At 45.3% G+C, this 17,137-nt stretch overlaps 1 protein-coding gene across 3 annotated transcripts in view; it reads right to left on the reverse strand.

Moving 5' to 3' along the window:
- Positions 1-17,137, reverse strand: part of NUP88 (nucleoporin 88) — a 59,654-nt gene that overhangs the window by 29,734 nt on the left and 12,783 nt on the right. For 2 of the 3 annotated variants that reach the window (XM_029612017.1, XM_029612016.1), the window contains exons 3-9: positions 16,359-16,484; positions 16,004-16,090; positions 14,880-15,056; positions 13,356-13,542; positions 5,346-5,496; positions 4,840-4,938; positions 4,496-4,586 (exon numbers count right to left, since the gene is read on the reverse strand). In XM_029612017.1, the coding sequence (XP_029467877.1) occupies positions 4,496-4,586; positions 4,840-4,938; positions 5,346-5,496; positions 13,356-13,542; positions 14,880-15,056; positions 16,004-16,090; positions 16,359-16,484 (918 nt within the window). The remainder of the gene's footprint in view (positions 1-4,495; positions 4,587-4,839; positions 4,939-5,345; positions 5,497-13,355; positions 13,543-14,879; positions 15,057-16,003; positions 16,091-16,358; positions 16,485-17,137) is intronic. The other variant, XM_029612018.1, reaches the window with a different exon arrangement.

Here is a 17,137-nt window from a genome sequence, read left to right on the forward strand (position 1 = left end):
CAAATAGGAATTTTCTCTTTAAAGGCAAAGAGCTCAACTGGGCCTTAGAAGAAGCATTGGCAGCCCAATTGTATAACCAGAGGAGTCTCCTGGCCAAGACTGTGGACACCATCATCCAAGAGGATTCCGTAGGAGGTCATATAAGGTGTCCATGCCATATGTCACCACAGCCTCCAGATGCTCTGCCTGCACCGCCTCTTGAGGCGGGAGCTCTTGAGAAGTTAACAACTGTTGGACCCAGCATAAGCTTGCTCGGAGCATAAAGCTACTGCATACAGCCGCCCGAATTCCCAGGGCGGAAACCTAAAAAATCCTCTTCAGCAGCACTTCAAGCTTTCTATCCTGAAGGTCCTTCAGTGTTGCTGCTCCAGCCACTGGTATTGTAGTCCTTTTAATAACCGCCGATACCGAAGCGTTCACCTTGGGAAACCGCAAGAGTTTTAAGACCTCTTCAGGCAACGGATACAATTTCTCCACTCACCCCACTCTGAGGCCTGCCTCAGGGACGTCCCACTCCCATGTCATTAACTGCTGGAGCATGGGGTGAAGAGGAAAAGTCCTGGATGGACCCCTCAGCCCCATGAGGACTGGATCTACCGAACCCTGAGGCAGCACTTCCTGAGGAAGGTCCACCCTGAGCTCCGCCAGGACCCATGGGATAAGAGGCTCCAATTCCTCTTTGTGAAAAAGGTGAACCACTCTCGGATCATCACCCTCCAAAGGAGACGCCTTGTTGGAGTCTCCCTCCAGATCGCCTCCGGGGAGGGGTGTAGAAGTCATCAAGGCGTCAGCTGGACCAGCACCCTCGGCGTCGGGTACCGGAGTGCCCACCCCTGGAAGGGAAGAATTGCGCAGCTTTTTTTTTTTTTTTTTACACATCTCAAAGATATTTATTAGATAACAATTGCAAGTTAAGTAAAATTGATAAAATGATTCAAGTTACAAAATTTTTCCACTCCAATATCTAAACATGCACAAAATTAACATTTATTCCAGTCTGTTTGCTGTAAAGTGTGATAAATAGTAAATATATCCTAGTTGAGGTATTAACTGTAAAACTTTGGTTCTCTTACATTAAATGTCAACCCATACAAAATAACTAAAATTCTAGTGCAGTCCACACATTTACATTACAAAAGTCTGTAGAAAACTGTTCAAAACCACTTTTCATTGATATGTCTTATAGGTATGAAAAATATACATTTGATAAGGAAGCAAGTGATTTTAAATCTAGCATCAGGAGGAAGTGAAACTTTCAAACTCTAAACTAAAGATAATGGAGAAAGTTTACAGTGTTTAAATACAAAGCACTTCAAAATGTTAAATTTAATGCATACCAACACCAATGTTTTGATCATTGTCTGTAACCTTTAATCAGGAGCTTATTTAAAAAGATCTTGAGACAAGACCAAGATATTGGCCTTTTCCCACAGAGGATACCTAATATTTTGACATGACTGGTATTTCCTTGTCTCCTTGCCTATTTTCTGTGCCCCAAACTATTTCCAAACCTCTCCTGATTAGAGTGCAGTTTTTTCCCTGTCCTTTTGCTTACAGAAGTTTGAAGGCACTTAATAAATGACTTTCAGTGCTGCAGAGATAATGGATAGGAAGCAATATTCCATTTGAAGAATCAGTGCCTCAGGTTTGACAAAGGCAACAAACCAGGCGGAGATAGTACTTGGCTAAATCCATGCACCATAGACTTTTTTAAGCAAACCAAGATGCATGCTGGCTTTTGAAAAGGAAATTTTATATGAGCAACTGAAAGGGATCTACACTTACAAAGCAGCTTGGGCTACATTGGCAGAGACAGGAAATACTGCATTCAGTTTGCACATCAGCACACTGCATCAAGAATACACATTTTAGGGCAAATAAATACAAATATTGTTCTAGCAACCAAGCCATTTTCAGTGAAGCAAAGAATTTTTGCAAAATCAGTTGTCTACATCATTGCTGAAAGTAGCTCAGCTCCATATAATAGCTGGACTATAAAATGTCAAGTTAATAAAAAAGAATTAAACAAAGCCCATTAAAATTATCTAAAACAAACTTTGAAGACATGCTGGAGCCTTATGGATTGTTTTACTTGCTTCTTCACTTTTTTTTTTTTTTTTTTAAACATGGAAAACTTTAAGCTTTCCTGGTAAATGTATCGTTAAACGAAATCCAAAACCACCATCAAATTCAAAGCAGCGAAAGGAATAATGCTACAGAGAATCACCGTCCGTTGCCATGGCCAGGGAACAGCTGGTTTAGTTCACCTGCAGAGAATAGTTTTTGCCCAAATCATAGCGGCAGGCTGGACAGCTGTCCAGCCTGCCGCTATGATTTGGATCTGTCCAAGCAGGGGATCTGTCCAAGCAGTCCTTGCATACATTATGCTGGCAGACTGTTGTCACGGGCTGGTATACTACCTCCTGACAGCAGATACACAAAAACGTTTCTTCTGCTTTACCCAGGATCTTTGGTCCCTCCTTAAGGGCTCCCATTAGACTCATCCTCTTTAATAAGAGCTGTCAGCTGTGCAGTTTATACGGTTCCACTTTGGGGTCCTTCTAGGGGACAGCGGTATTTTGTCTTCCTTCCCTCCTGCAGAATTCCTCTTCCTCTTTCTTGTAGTTTCCATCTCATCATCCTCATCACTCTTGTTTTCTTTTCCTTTCTCCTTATTTGCAACCGACTCCATGTAACCCTTCTGGATACTGCAAGGTGAGGCCCAGCTTCTTCATCCTGTCTTTCCCATTCTTGGTCCAGGGGGCAGGCTCCTCATCATCTCTCTTCAACGAATAGCGCCACACTAAGAAACCAGATTGCCCTTTCTCTGGCCAATATTTCACAACCTTGTAGATCCCGTCATATTGATTTCCATCTTCAGGAGCGTACTTGCTGTGCTTTTGCCCCTTGGCATTTCGTACCACTCTGACAGGCTTTCCAGCTCTCCAGTCCTTGGCAGTGGCTCCATCTTTATCATTAATGGGTGCGTTACAATTCAGTGCAAGAGCTCGGTTCATATTTGTAAGTTTCTGGTCACAGGACTGTTCAGCAGTGCGCTTGTTGCCAGAGAAGTCCCTTCCTCCACTTCTTGTATATGAAAATTCGTTTCCATTGTCAACATCATCTTCATATCCTCCTGCCAGTACTAAGGAGTAGGATCCATCATTGCTTCTGCCATGTAAGCACTTCCAGTAATTAAGAACTGCGCAGCTTTTTAAACGCACAAAGAGCCCTGGGCCTCTTGACTCCTTGGGACCTTGCTTGGGGGCCCTTCAGGTTGCCCCTGCACCGAAGCCCTCGTCTGACGAGCCTGGGTGGCCAGAAAAGCTTTGTGCATTAAAACCGGGGACGGGAGAGAGATCAGGAGGGAGATCCCCTTCCCCCAAGGCTCTCGCCTGTGCCTCGGCGAAAGTATTCAAAATGGCCACCGTTACCACGCTCAGCAGGAACGGATCGGCCCGGCTGCTAGAAAGAGCCTGTCTCTTCTGAGAGCGAGGCAGCAACTCCGAGGTGCATTCCCCGCTGGGGAGGCACCAAATACACAGGCCTGATTGGGAGAGCCGCGCGTCGCACTCCCCGCAGGCCGTACATTCAGACGGTCGCGGCACTGAAGGGCCGGGTAAGGGGGAGCGGGGGAGGAGAAAGGAGAAGAAAATGGTGCTGGAGCTGTGGCAGCAGCCTACAGAAATGTGCGCCCTGCAATCCCTGTGCTCCCGCAGGAAAGCGCCTTACCCTAACTACCCCCAGAACAGACTTTGACAGCAAAAAAATGCACGGCAGCCTGAAACCAAAAAGACAAGAAAAGGTTCCTCTTTTTTCTTTTGCTTCGATTGGACTGGGACTATCAGTGATCCCCCCTCTGCCTTACCATCAAAGGAGCTTTGCGGAATCACCAACCCCCAGCTCCTAAACGCCTATAACCAGGGGGGATAGTCCCACTGAGACCTACTCACCTCCTGGGAGGCTTCTCTGCTTGATCTGATATTTATTTATTTATTTCCTTTTTTTCTTCCAACTTTCCTGGTACTTCGCCTAACAGCTACTCTTGCTAAACCTTGTCTTATTATTTTTTTTTTTTCTTAAAGGAGAACTGTCTACACCCCCAAAACTGCAGACCGCAGCTTTTGCACCACCTCCATCTGCTGGATGCAGAGAAATACTGAGGAGATGCAGGCAGCACACCAGGTTAAGAGGGAGGTGCTTTACAAGTTTTTCTGTGTCTTCATCTGCTGGAAGGGAGTCAAAACCCAGCTGTCTGGACTGATCTAGGTACGTACAGGGAAAAGGGGATTAAAATTAAAAAGGACAATGAAAACTAACCATCCTTGAGTGCTCTGATCACCCCTGGAACTATAGATTAGTTTGGATTCTCTCAATCACAGTCCACATGCTATAGTGAAAAACATCTCGATTGTCACCCTAAAGAATTAACATTTAAAAATATCTCCTGAAGTACGCTGCAAAGATAAAGGAGTGAGGCGGCAGTGGCTCTTACCTGCACGGCAGGGGCTTGGTACAGAGAATGTGCTCTACCACGCACTTCTGTTCAGCAGCAAGTTCCTGTAAACTATCTTTGTCTTCCTCATCTACAAAACAAACAGGTGGATTTTATAATCAAAATATCTATTTTCAGAGCTCCCATACGCCCTAGACTTCCATACCCAAGTTGCCAGCAAGCATTCCAAATGGCTCACACCAAATGTCCCAATTTACTTTGTTCAGGGCAAGACATTTAGAATATGCTGCTGTATATTTTTCTGTTTCAAAAAACCAAGTAACACACAGCCAATAACGAGTGCACGTGATTACCCATCAAAACACAGACAGAGAGCTACTCCCCTGAAGCAAGGAATTTCTGCAGTTTGCTGGTCCACGTTAGTCCCACACTGTGCACTCCAGCTTCATGTGTGCAGTGGTACCTCACAGGGCAGCTGGGATCTGAGATTTAAATAAAGGATGTCCATTAGACACAAAGTAGAAGCACAGGCAGGCCATATCAAACTGTACAGCAGACGAAGCAGGCGGATCACAAACATCTGAATTAGGTGAAACTATGAAACAAATCATCAGTCTTAATGGTGGGACTTAAAAACATGCTATATTACTACATGATCATCTCTTTATCGTGCCCTTCTGTAAATCGTTGTGATGGTATTTAACTTAACGACGGTATAGAAAATCTTTTAAATAAATAAATAAAATTGCACCATTTATGTTATTGGGTTGTCTGTTTCCAAAATGTGCTCAAGCTTTGTTGGTAAAGGTGTACATGGTCAGATTATACTAAACGAGTCCCCTAGCCCAGCTTCTGAAGGACATAAAACATGGTTGGAAGGGCAAGCTACCTTTATGTAACTTGATTGGACAGGAAAAGTCGGACTCTGTGGGATCGTCGTCTTCTCCTGCTGCCAGCTTCAGCGCAAGCTCCAGTTCCACACACTCAAACACATAGAGGGAAGGAATGAGGTCAGAACGAGGGTCCCACGACTTGTCTGACTGTCAAAGACATTTCCAGAACACTATCAGCAAGCAGAATACCAGAGAAGAAAAAAACACAAAAAGGGCCAACTTGCATAACCTAGCAGTTCCTTAACAATTTGGAAAGTTGTTTCTGGTTATTGGGTATTCCCAGTGCCTTTAAATAAACTGTCTGAGCTACACTCAAAGTCCTGGTATATGGTAGCTCCAAAGCTCTGGACTGGGGCCCTATGTGTGTTTTTTTTTTGTTAATGCACTGCACTCAATTTGCCATTACTTTATTCAAGGAAGTAAATTAGTAAGAGCTATAAAAAAAAAAAACAACAACTGGTCTATAAAACCCCTCCACACAGTGCAGAGATAACCTCTAACACTTCCCAAGGTCAAATAAGGAAAATGTGTGTTAAACGATATCTTGTAGGTACTCATAGCAGAGAATAGTCACATGCATTCTTAGGAAGCGAGAGATACAAATCAAGACAGAATATTAAATCTGTTATCAGATCTGAAAGAGAAGCAATATTTCAATAAACACATTTCTATAGAAATCAATTTATTATAGATCACAGAAGGGAGTCAGTTTGGGCCAAAATCTCAGTTCAAGTCTTCCAAACCTCAAGTCTCAAAGCAACCTTTGTAGCATCCCCAGCATCAGTGTCCCCTGGTGGGTGAGGGAGGGGGGAGTCATGGGCATCAATAAGGGTGACACCTTGTGGCAAAATGGGGATTTGTGCCTGTTGGGATTTGGCACGAGACCTTTTTGCTTCCCTAGTAAGACCTCTTTTTCTCTTGCAATCCTTAAACTGACAGGCAGGTGACAGCCTATCTCCTGATGTGTGCTGCAGTTTCTTGCAGATAGTACTAAACAGGTTAATCTGCCATGTTCCCCAAAGCAAGGCTTGGAATGCACACTTTGCCAATATACCCAAGATGGTGTAATGTGCAATATTCTGTATTGCCATTGGTCTGGAAGCCAGCGGCTTGGGCTTTCATTGAATGGACAGTACCAGCTCCAGAGAGACCTAACCCAGAATTTGCCAGAAATCTCAGCCTTGACTGGGAGTGCAGAAGAAGTAGATCTGTGCCAAGGCCCTGTACTAGCTATACACAACCTTGTGAGGACTGCTTAACCTGGTCAGGAAAGGAAAATTTGTTTTTACCTGATAATTTTCATTCCCGTACCACAGATCAGTCCAGACAAGTGGGTTTATGCATCCCTACCAGCAAATGGAGGCAGAGCACAAAACGTTTAGGCATGCTACATATTTGAGAGTGTCACCTGCAGTCCCTCAGTACTGACTTGTACCCAAGCCAAGATGACCAAACTAACAGACTAATAAACTAAACACACCCCAACAAACAATGAGCAAGCAGAGAACCAGTTGGTGCCCCCTAGAATTAGGACCCCTTGATGAACATCAACAATAAACCCCTATCTATTGATCTCTCTCTATCGATATCTATATATCTAATCGGTATACTCATTACGCTGCAAATGAGTGCATACTGCCTCAACCACTTCCAGAAGCGAGGAAGTCTTTCGATTGAAGGGGATAGGTCTCTGGACTGATCTGTGGTACTTCAGGAATGAAAATTATCAGGCAAGAACAAATTTTCCTTTCCTGTTCATACCCCAGATCAGTACAGACAAGTGGGATGTACCCAAACTCCCCTAAACTGGGTGGGAATCCAAAAGACACGAGTGCAACACACTTTCCCCAGAAGTCACCTCCTCCGACACCCGCACATCCAAGGGATAATGCCTGGAGAAATGTGCAGAGAAGACCATGTTGCTGTTCGACAAATCTCCCGCAGAAATATGAACCAACACTCCGCCTAAGACGTTGCCTGTGCCCTAGTAGAATGCGCACGCAACCCTTCCAGAGCTGACCTGCCCTTACAGATGTAAGCTGTACTGATTGCCTCTCTTAACCATCTTGCAATCATGATCTTGGAAGCCTTACTGCCCTTTTTTGCCCCATTAAACAAGACAAAAAGATGACCGGACCTCCGAAAAGGATTCGTGACCTTAAGGTACCGCACATCCAACAAGTGCAATTCCCTTGTCCTAGGAGCATCGCAATCCAACTTCGGAAAGGCCGGAAATTCCACAGACTGGTTAAGATCAAAAGACAAAACCACTTTAGGCAGAAAGAAAGGTACCGTACACATCATCACACAATCCTCTGAAATCCTTAAAAAAGGATCTCTACACGACAAAAGCTTGTAGTTCCGAAATTCTTCTAGCGGAACAGATAGCCACCAGGAAAACTGCCTTCAAGGTTAGGTTCTTCAAGGAAGCCCGTCTAATCAGTTCAAAGGGAAGACCACGCAGAGCTCTAAGATCCAAGTTAAGGTTCTACTCTGGACAAACCTTCCAGAGCGGAGGACGAAGATGCTTAGCCCCTCTCAAGAAACACATTACATCCGGAAGTCTGCCAGCGTCTTTCCCCGTACCTTACCTCGAAGGCAACCTAAAGCTGCCACCTGAACCTGAAAGGAATTATAGGCCAAGCCCTTAGCCAATCCACGCTGCAATAAGGAAAACACTTGTGGAACATCCACCTTCAAAGGCTGCAAAATATTCTGTAAGCACCAAGACTCAAAGGTTCTCCAAACCCGGACATAAGCCAGGGAAGTGGACGACTTTCTCGCAAGAAGCAAAGTAGTAATAACAGGTTCCGAGTAATCCTTTCAAAAGCCAGGCCGCTAGACAGAAGCGATCTGCCCGGTCTGAAAATATGGGCCCCTGCTGCAGTAATCCTGGCAGATGAGCCAAGCGCACAGGCCCGTCCACTGCCAGATAAACCAGATCTGCAAACCATGGAGCTACCAGAATCACCCTGCCTGGATGAAGCTCGATGCGCCACAACATTCTCCCTATGCGAGATCATATGGAACCATGCTACTCCTTGAGTTGCCTCTTATCCTAATACCTCCGCTAATAATCTATCCTGCCCGAGCCGAGCTCTTTATGACTTCTTGTGTTTAAGTTATTGCCCTTCTCGGGCTTTTATTCTATTTACTTCCAAGCTGTAAAGCCTCCAAGTTTATAGTCCTTGTTTAATGTAACTTTTGCTCTCCTTCTGATTATAATTTGCTGTTCCGTTTTGTTACAAGTTCTCTATCCCCCGTTCGATGTAAACCGATCTGATATGGTATTTAACCATGAAGCTCGGTATAGAAAAATGCTAAATAAATAAAAATAAATCATGGGGGAAACACATACAGCAACATGTCTGTTGGCCATAGCTGAACGAGAGCGTCGATACCCTTGGAGCCGACATCTCGCCAGCAACTAAAGAAGCGAAGTGCCTTCGCATTCCCGGTCATCTCCATGAGATCTAATTCCGGCCTGCCCCACCTGGACTGGATTAGGGTAAAGGCCTCTGCCAACAGCTCCCACTCTCCAGGATCCAAATATGATCTGCTGAGGTAATCTACCTACATGCTGTCCACCCGGTTACGTGCGATACCGCTATTCCTGACAGATGACTTGCCACCCACAAGAACAGATCCTGTGCCTCCAGCGCTACCTAACGACTCTTCATGCCACCCTGACAATTGATGTATGCTACAGTCATTGCATTGTCTGAACACACCCGCACTGACTTTCCCTGAATGTGCGGGATAAACACCAACAACCCCTTGTGAACAGCTCTGGTCTTCAAACGATTGATGGACCAGGACATCTCTTCTGGTGACCACAGTCTTTGGGCCGATCTTCTTTGACAAATTGCCCCCCCATCCTTTGATGCTGGCATCTCTGGTCACCACCCCCCAGTCGAGCACCTCCAATCCATTCCTCTCTCCAGATTGCTTCAGGACAGCCACCACGAGAGACTGGATGTGGCATCCCCCGGAAGCGGCAAAAGGAAGCTGAAATTCCTCCGAAAGCGGATTCCACCGGGACAACAGAGCCCTCTGCAATAGCTGCATATGAGCAAAGGCCCATGGAACTAACTCCAGCATGGAAGCCAAAGAACTCAGCTCCTACAAATAGTCCCAGACCTGGGGCACTGCCAGCCCTTAAAAGACGGAGTACCTGACTCTGCAACCTGACAACTCTCTCCGTGGTTAGAAATACCTTCCCTAACTGGGTATCGAATTGAGCCCTAAGGTACTCCAAAGACTGGAACGGTTCCAAATGACTCTTTGCTAGGTTTGTGACCCAGCCGAGAAAGAGTCTAGAAGCTGCATCACTCATCGAACTGACCAATGACACTCCACTTCCGACTTTGCCCGGATGAGCCAATTGTCCAGGTACGGATGGACCAGGATTCCCTCTCTCCTGAGAGCAGCCGCCACCACTACCATCACCTTTCATGACCATCTGTGGAGCAGTCGCCTACCCAAAAGGAAGTGCCAGAAATTGGAATTCCTTCCCCAGGACCATGATCATCAGGAATCTCTGATGATCAGCTCTTATGGGAATGTGGAGATAGGCCTCTGTCAGATCCAAAGATGCCAGAAACTCTCCTTTGCAAACCGCCGACATCACAGTCCGCAACGTTTCCATCCAAAAACGTGGCACCCAGAGGCAACATTTAGCTTCTGCAGGTCCAACATGGGACAAAAGGTCCTTTCCTTCTTGGCACCATGAAATAAACGGAGTACCTTTCCTTCCCCCTCTCCTGAGGAGGCTCAGGAATGATTGCTTGCAGAAGATGCAGCCTTTGCAAGGTATCCCGCATCATTTCCCGCTTGGCATGGGAAACGCAGCAGTAGATCTCAAAGGCATCCCTAAGTGGCTGAGAAAACTAAGGTGTTGCCGCCTTGCACCACACCCAACACCCACTGGTCTGTAGTGACCCTGGTCCAATCCTCGTAAAAGAGGGACAGTCTCCCTCCGATCTTTGCTGGGGAGGGCACCCTTGCTTCCATCTCCCCCCTGGGCACCACCATCCCGGAAAGATTGACGTTGCACTCAAAAGGACTGTTGCCTATTCGAGCTCTGCTTTTGTGTGCAGTCACAGAGCCTCTGCTTGACCAAAATCTCCTTGCATCTTGAAAATGAGCCTACGGTTGAAAGGACTTCTTGGTGGTTTTCTTGTCCTCGGGCAACTTATTTCCCTTTGACTCTCCCAACTGCTTCATCAATTGCTCTAGGTCCTCTCTGAACAGCAGCTTGTCTTTAAAGGGAAGGTTACCCAGCTGTGCCTTCAACCATACATCCGTGGACCAATTTCGCAATCACGGAAGTCTCCGCGTGTCCACTGCCGAAACCATATTCCTGGCTGATTGTCAAACCATGTTGTACAGAGCATCTGCCACGTAGGCAATTCCTGCTTCCAAATGGGCAGCCTGAGCGGCGTCACTAGAAGCCCCCGCCGGCCTCTCGTGAGCCTTCTGTGCCCAGCACAAAACAAGCCCTCTGTATCAAGCTGCTGCAGACAGCTGGCCAGAGATTTAAGGCCAAAACCTCAATCAATCTCTTCAGCAAAATTTCCAGATTCTGATCCTGCACATCCTTCAACGCAGCTGCGCCTGCCACCGGGATGGTTGTCTTCCTGGTCACCACTGACACAGCTGCATCCACCTTAGGAATTTTCCAGGACTCTAAGGTCTGTTCCGAAAAGGGATACAGTTTAATCATCGCCTGGGCAACTCCCACTCCCGATCCACCAACTTCTTCACAGACTTCGGCAACAGAAAAGCCTTTGGTGGATCTCACAGCCATTCCAGGACTGGATTCATTCCCTCATTGTCGGAGCCTTCCTCCACAACCTTAATCCTCAGCTCCTCCAGAACCTGGAGAATGAGAGAATGCAGATCTTCCTTACAGAAAAGCCTGACCACCCAAACATCATTCCCCTCGGTACTGCGATGTCCTCTGAATCCTGCATTGGGTCCCCCACTGTGGCATCAAAGTCCTTTATCCGGATCCCCCAGACCGCCCTGAAGTAGCTCGGAGCAGGCCGTGTTGTCTGACGTGTCCCCAGCGCCATTGGCGGACCTTCAGAGCTCCAGTAGCTGTCAAATGCCACAGAATCCTTTGGACCTTTCTCCCCTAGATTTCTTAGGCACCTGAACCTCTCTAGGGAGCAGTCGCTTGGATCCTGCCTCCTTCTTGGCCAGAGAGGCCTTGTGGAGGAGGACAACCCCTCCAAATCAGAAGAACTGTGATCGGGTTCCACGTCCCCCAGGTTTCCCAACCCCCCCCCCCCCCGCCCCCCAGCACAGGCAGAGGTCTGAATCGCAGGAAAAGCAGGGGAAGGGGAATCCTGCAGCTTCACAACCAAAGCCATGCTCCTAGCACGCGGAACTAAAATGGTTGCCGTGTCCTCAGAAACACACACCTCCCCCCCCCCCCCCTCGAGGCCTCCTGCACCAGCACTACCGCACCCAAGGCAGAAAACTCTCCGGCGATTCCCTCCCTCCCAGAGACACACTCGAAGCAAAATGCGGCCGCGCTGAGATGCACCTGCTTCTCCCCACAGCCGTAGCAAACTTTCCCGCACTGAGCGGGCGGCGCCATGACGTGAGAGCGGGCCTAAAAATAGCCCCTGCCTGCAACGCAGTCAGCAGCGCTGTCCCGGTGCTGACCATGCCGACAATCTGGCCCCGCTCACCACAGACTGCCTCCCAGCAGCACATTGCAACTAGCCTCCGGAGCCCTGCTTCAGCCTGTTCTGGGTTTTTTTTTTTTTTAAAAAGAAACAGACACAATCGAATGGGAAATAAAAGCAAAATACTTCCCTGCTTCTGGCTGGAAGGGGCTGATCACTACAAGAGGCAAGGACCCAGAGGGGGTGAGAGAACCAGGACCCCTGGCTATCACCCCCCCTGCAGACAAGGGCCGAGCTAGGACAGGGATAACCAACCCCCCGCTCACCCTGCTCTATCTGAGGGATGGCCCACGAAGGAATCTAACACCTCAGGGAGCCATCCTTTAGGAGTCTTCTCTCTTCCTAGAACTGCTGGTTTGCACTTCTACCATCTGCTAGAGACAGAGAAATACCGAGGGACTACAGTTGGCACTCTCGAATATGTAGCAGTGCCTAAAAGTTTTTGTTCTCTACCTCCATCTGCTGGTAGGGTTGCAAAGCCCACTTATCTGGACTGATCTGGGGTATGAAGAGGAACTGGCTAAATACAGTGAAACTTTAAATTACCATTAACCATATGATCCTTGTTATTTTACCTGTTTGCAAATTAAATCTTTATTCTAATTAAAAATCTCTTTGGTTTGTTAGTTCTGTCTTGTGACTAATTATCTTGGTAATTTTTTTTTTAATTTGATCTGCAGGTGCATTTCTAGGAACTGTGTGACCCTTGAGTTGGGCAAAGCATCAAAGTACCTAAAACCACCAGGAATAGCTTGTGGGTAGGGTACTTACCTAAAGGCAAGTAGGAACCCAGTTGAGGTGGAATATTATCAGTGCAAGGGCACATGGCACAGGTCCAATAGGCCCGAACAGTGCTTGGCAAGATCCTCAGAGTGCCCATGGGGTTAACCCTGAGTGAATGTTAGGGATAGTGCTAAAGGTGTTGTGACATCTATTGGCTGGATTTAGAGCTCATGATACTGGATTCTGAAAAAAGCCCTGGTCTCAGGACCGTTTTTGCAATGACCAGGCCAGATAATTGTGAATGAAGCCTCCTTGTGCCAGGATCCCAGCACTAATTTGAAAAGATTGGGGGGGACAGGGGACACACAGGAGAAAAAGGGGGGAACAATCAGGCAAAAAACTGTTTTAAAAAAGTCACAGAAGAGAAACAAGTCAGACTTTCTTTTTTTGGCAGTTTAGTATAAAAAAAACAAACCCCAATAGGATTAGACATGTAGGAATCTTTCATGACTTGGGTAACAGCCACACAGTACTTAAAACAAAATTATCAGAGGAGAGGATATGGTGCCGAGTTGCCAAACATACCGTCTGCTCGTCCTCCTCTTCTCCCTCCAGCACCACACAGTGATAAAGAATTCCCGACTCGGTGGCGATGACCAGGATGTTGGGGATGCAGGCCAGGCAGAGTACAGCACAAGCATCATAGCCGTAGTTATCTTCTGCTGCAGGGTGCATAGGCAGCGGGCCCAAGAGCTTCCCCAGGTTTTTGCTGCTGGTATAAGGAAAGGAAAAAGTGCACTTGAGGAATGCCACAAAATATAAAAATCACAGCCAAACTTCTCTTCCAATTTCTGGGTTCAATACAACTGTAAAGAGCAAATTTTCACGTCATCTACTCTGGGTAGGCTGTCTGAAAATAGCCCATCCTTTTTGCAGAAGTCAAGAGCCCACTTACTTTTATTTGTGGAAAAAGCAGGCGGGCTCAGAGGAGGCATTAGCTCAGGGGAGACAACAACGCACGCGGTTTGGCATTTTCAAAACTAAAATGTTATTTTAAAGGGAAAAAGTATCTGCAGAAAAAGCTCTGCTGGTACTTTTGTTCCTAGGCAATTTCCAATGGAATGTTTGCTTATACTTCCCCCTTTAAAGAATTGGTACAAAGTCTGTGGGCAAATGGACCAGAGGACTGTTTTGAAAATTACCTCCATAATATGCAATGAGCTAACATGCACACAAGCATTCTGGGGCCAGATGCAAGCAAGGATTTTTCCCACTGTGTGCCTATGGGAAAAATGCTGCGCACATTTTGTACTCTCTTCTAAGGTCACTGTCTCGTGCAGAAGCCTGCTGAACAAAGGCATTTTACTTTTCATTCTTGCTAATATTGTTTTCAGCCTGTAAATGTGCTTCATGTCAAATCATGTAAAAAGGCCTTTGGAAAAACAGGGCTATTAGAGTGGGCTTGTGCCATTCATGATACTGCTCTAACAAAAAGGCTTCTATCAGCTAGATAGTTCACGAAACCATGAAGGAAAATCTAGGCTAGGTTCCTGGCTCTGCTGTGCAGGACCCCATACATTAAGTATCTGTCTCTTGAAAGCAATATGGGTGAAAGGAGGGAAGAGGAGAACTGGGCAATGCGGGCGCTATTCTCACAGGGAACATGTCACCTGGTCAGTTGTCCAGGAGGAGGAAGGGGAGGGGGAAGAAAAAAAAAAAGCAAATTTTGAAAAAGTAAACATTTAATTTGATTGCAGTTATGTTCCCACGGCTTGCCACAATAGATATTGTTAAAGTTCCAGTTTGTCTTCAGTAATTGAAAATTACAGATTGCTGCAATAGGTTTCCATGTCAACCAATGACAGTACACAGGCAACTGGGCTCTGCGACCCCACTGATGCAGCAGGGCATCAATACCCAGGATCAGGGGAAACCTGCATTCTCTGTACCTACAATCAGGCAGATTTTGGAGACATTTCCACCTTGCATCCCTTTAGAGAATTCTATTTTATACTGAAAAATATACAGTACACAACTGACCAATAGAAAGAGAGTATGAAAAACTCAAGCAGACCCAACATTTTAACCTCGGTTTGTAATGGTCCTTACCTGTGCTGGAGGCTAATGTACATAAGGAAGGTTTCCCCATTCTCATACAAAATGTAAAGGGGATACGCCTGCACCTCCTCTTTCCCTCGCTGACCCACGATATTCTTCGGAACAGCTACCAAGGGACCAAAATCAAAAGCCACCGCAATCTCCCCTAGAGATGCCTTATACGATCTCCTGGCAACAGGGCACAAATATCCAGGTTCACTCACAGAATATCAACATGCTATGCGTCTGGCTCTGTCCTGGCTCTCTTTAGTTCTAGCACTTAAAATAGTAAATGTTGGCAGATGAAGACCAATTGGCCTACCCAGCCTGCCTAGTTGCCTTCCTCTCTGGTTTTCTACCACTTAGGTGTCGGCCTCCTTCACCTCCATTGGTCAGCTATTCTAGGCCTTGTAATCTCTCTCTTTGGTTCTTACAAGACTCTTAACTAAATCCATCATCCAGCCCCTCACCTGTTTTACATTCAAGTTTTGCAATAATTCACACGGCTATCAAAAACATTCAGTCACCTTGTGCTCACTGACGTCAGTGTTATAATCATGGCTGTTCCATGTAGGTTCCCCAGCCTTCTTTACAGTGGCATACTTGGAATTACTTAAAAAGTTAACAGATAGTGGCCATATGCTAATCTGTACGAATTATAGAACATCCTTTCAGGCTGCTCTCTTGCTCCTTCTTCAAATTAAGAATTCTCTTTTTGTCTTGTAAAACTACCTATTTCATTTATAAACCGTTTAGTTTTCAGTTTATTCATAATATTTCACCAAACCATCTCTTCCTTTAGTGCATATTGGTTTTATCACTGCTGTAACAAAATACTTAGAAAAAAAAAGTAATATATCCATGCAATATTGCCATTTTTATACAAAAATCATTATTAAGGAATAGCAAAAATCTATCCCCAAGCAGGTGGCTATTTGGACTCTTACTATGTTAAAAAAATAAATAAATAAATAAATACAAGAATGTATATAGTAAGAAAACATTATTTTTGTAATCCCTAAAGAAGTTTTTATTGCATAAAACTATCCAAACTATACTTTGCTATATAAACCTGTTCACATCTGATATTTCTGAGTTTATATCCTTTGGAGATTACTGGAAAACAAAGAACTAACCCTTTTGGGAGCAGCAGATTTTCCTCCTCAGAATTTGAAAGTGAAATCACTTTCACTGGGGTCAAAGGCTCTTTCAGGCTATATATTCTAGAAAAAGAAAAAAAAAGATCTTTGTAAAAACAAAAGCAACAATTTCCAAGGTTATGACACGGGCAAGTCACTGCTTTAAACATCAAACTCATGTGCTAAGAGGCAGTTTTGCACAAGTTACTTTGAATCTGCTTTATTGAAAACTGCAAATAAATAAAGCAAGTAGACAGAACTACTCCTCTACTAGAATAGTTTATAGGGAATAAAAGCAATGTTCATGGCCTTACGTGAGTCATTTGGCTGCCATAATATTGCTAGTTTTTACCTGATTGCATTATCCGAAGTTAAGAGCACTAAGTTAGGCTCCTGTGTCTCACTGGGGTACCATGCAGCATGTTTCAATGTCAGGGAAGTTGAACTGGTAAATATCCTTTCAGCAATGGGACTGGTCCTAGATTATTTACAAATAACAGATATTTAATTCATTTTCAAGTTTTGAACAGCATGCAGAATGAATTAAAAAAATATTTAAGACATATCTGCTTGCTAATCTCTCTCTCCCTCCCCACCACCTTCAATTCAGTATGGTGAAACCAGACTTTAAAATTTTCATATAACAAAATGGCCCCCACCAAACCAATGTCCCCAAGAGAGGAGAAACTGGTGAATAACCAATTATGGCTTTTTCAATATATGAAAACCAAGGCAGAAAAGACAGGTAAATATCACCAATATAAACAGTTATTTCTATTATAATAGAATACCATTTCACTTCTAATGCCCTCCCCCTATACAGGGACTGAAAAAAAGGAAAATTGGTTCTTACCTGCTAATTTTCGTTCCTGAAGAACTACGGATCAGTCCAGACAAGTGGGTTTATTCATCCCTACCAGCAGATGGAGGCAGAGAACAAAACTTTGAGGCACTACTACATAACTGAGAGTGCCACCTGTAGTCTCTCAGCACTGACTTGTACTCAAGCCAAGATGACTAACTTAAACCCCAATAAACTTGGGGCGAATAGATTCTTAAAGGTTGCAGTTCCCTTAAAAAAAAACTAGGTCCTCTTAACCTAACAGAATGTACAGCTCAAACTACGTACAT

The sequence above is a fragment of the Rhinatrema bivittatum genome, chromosome 8 (assembly GCF_901001135.1).
Source record: "Rhinatrema bivittatum chromosome 8, aRhiBiv1.1, whole genome shotgun sequence".
Classification (NCBI taxonomy): Eukaryota; Metazoa; Chordata; class Amphibia; order Gymnophiona; family Rhinatrematidae; genus Rhinatrema; species Rhinatrema bivittatum.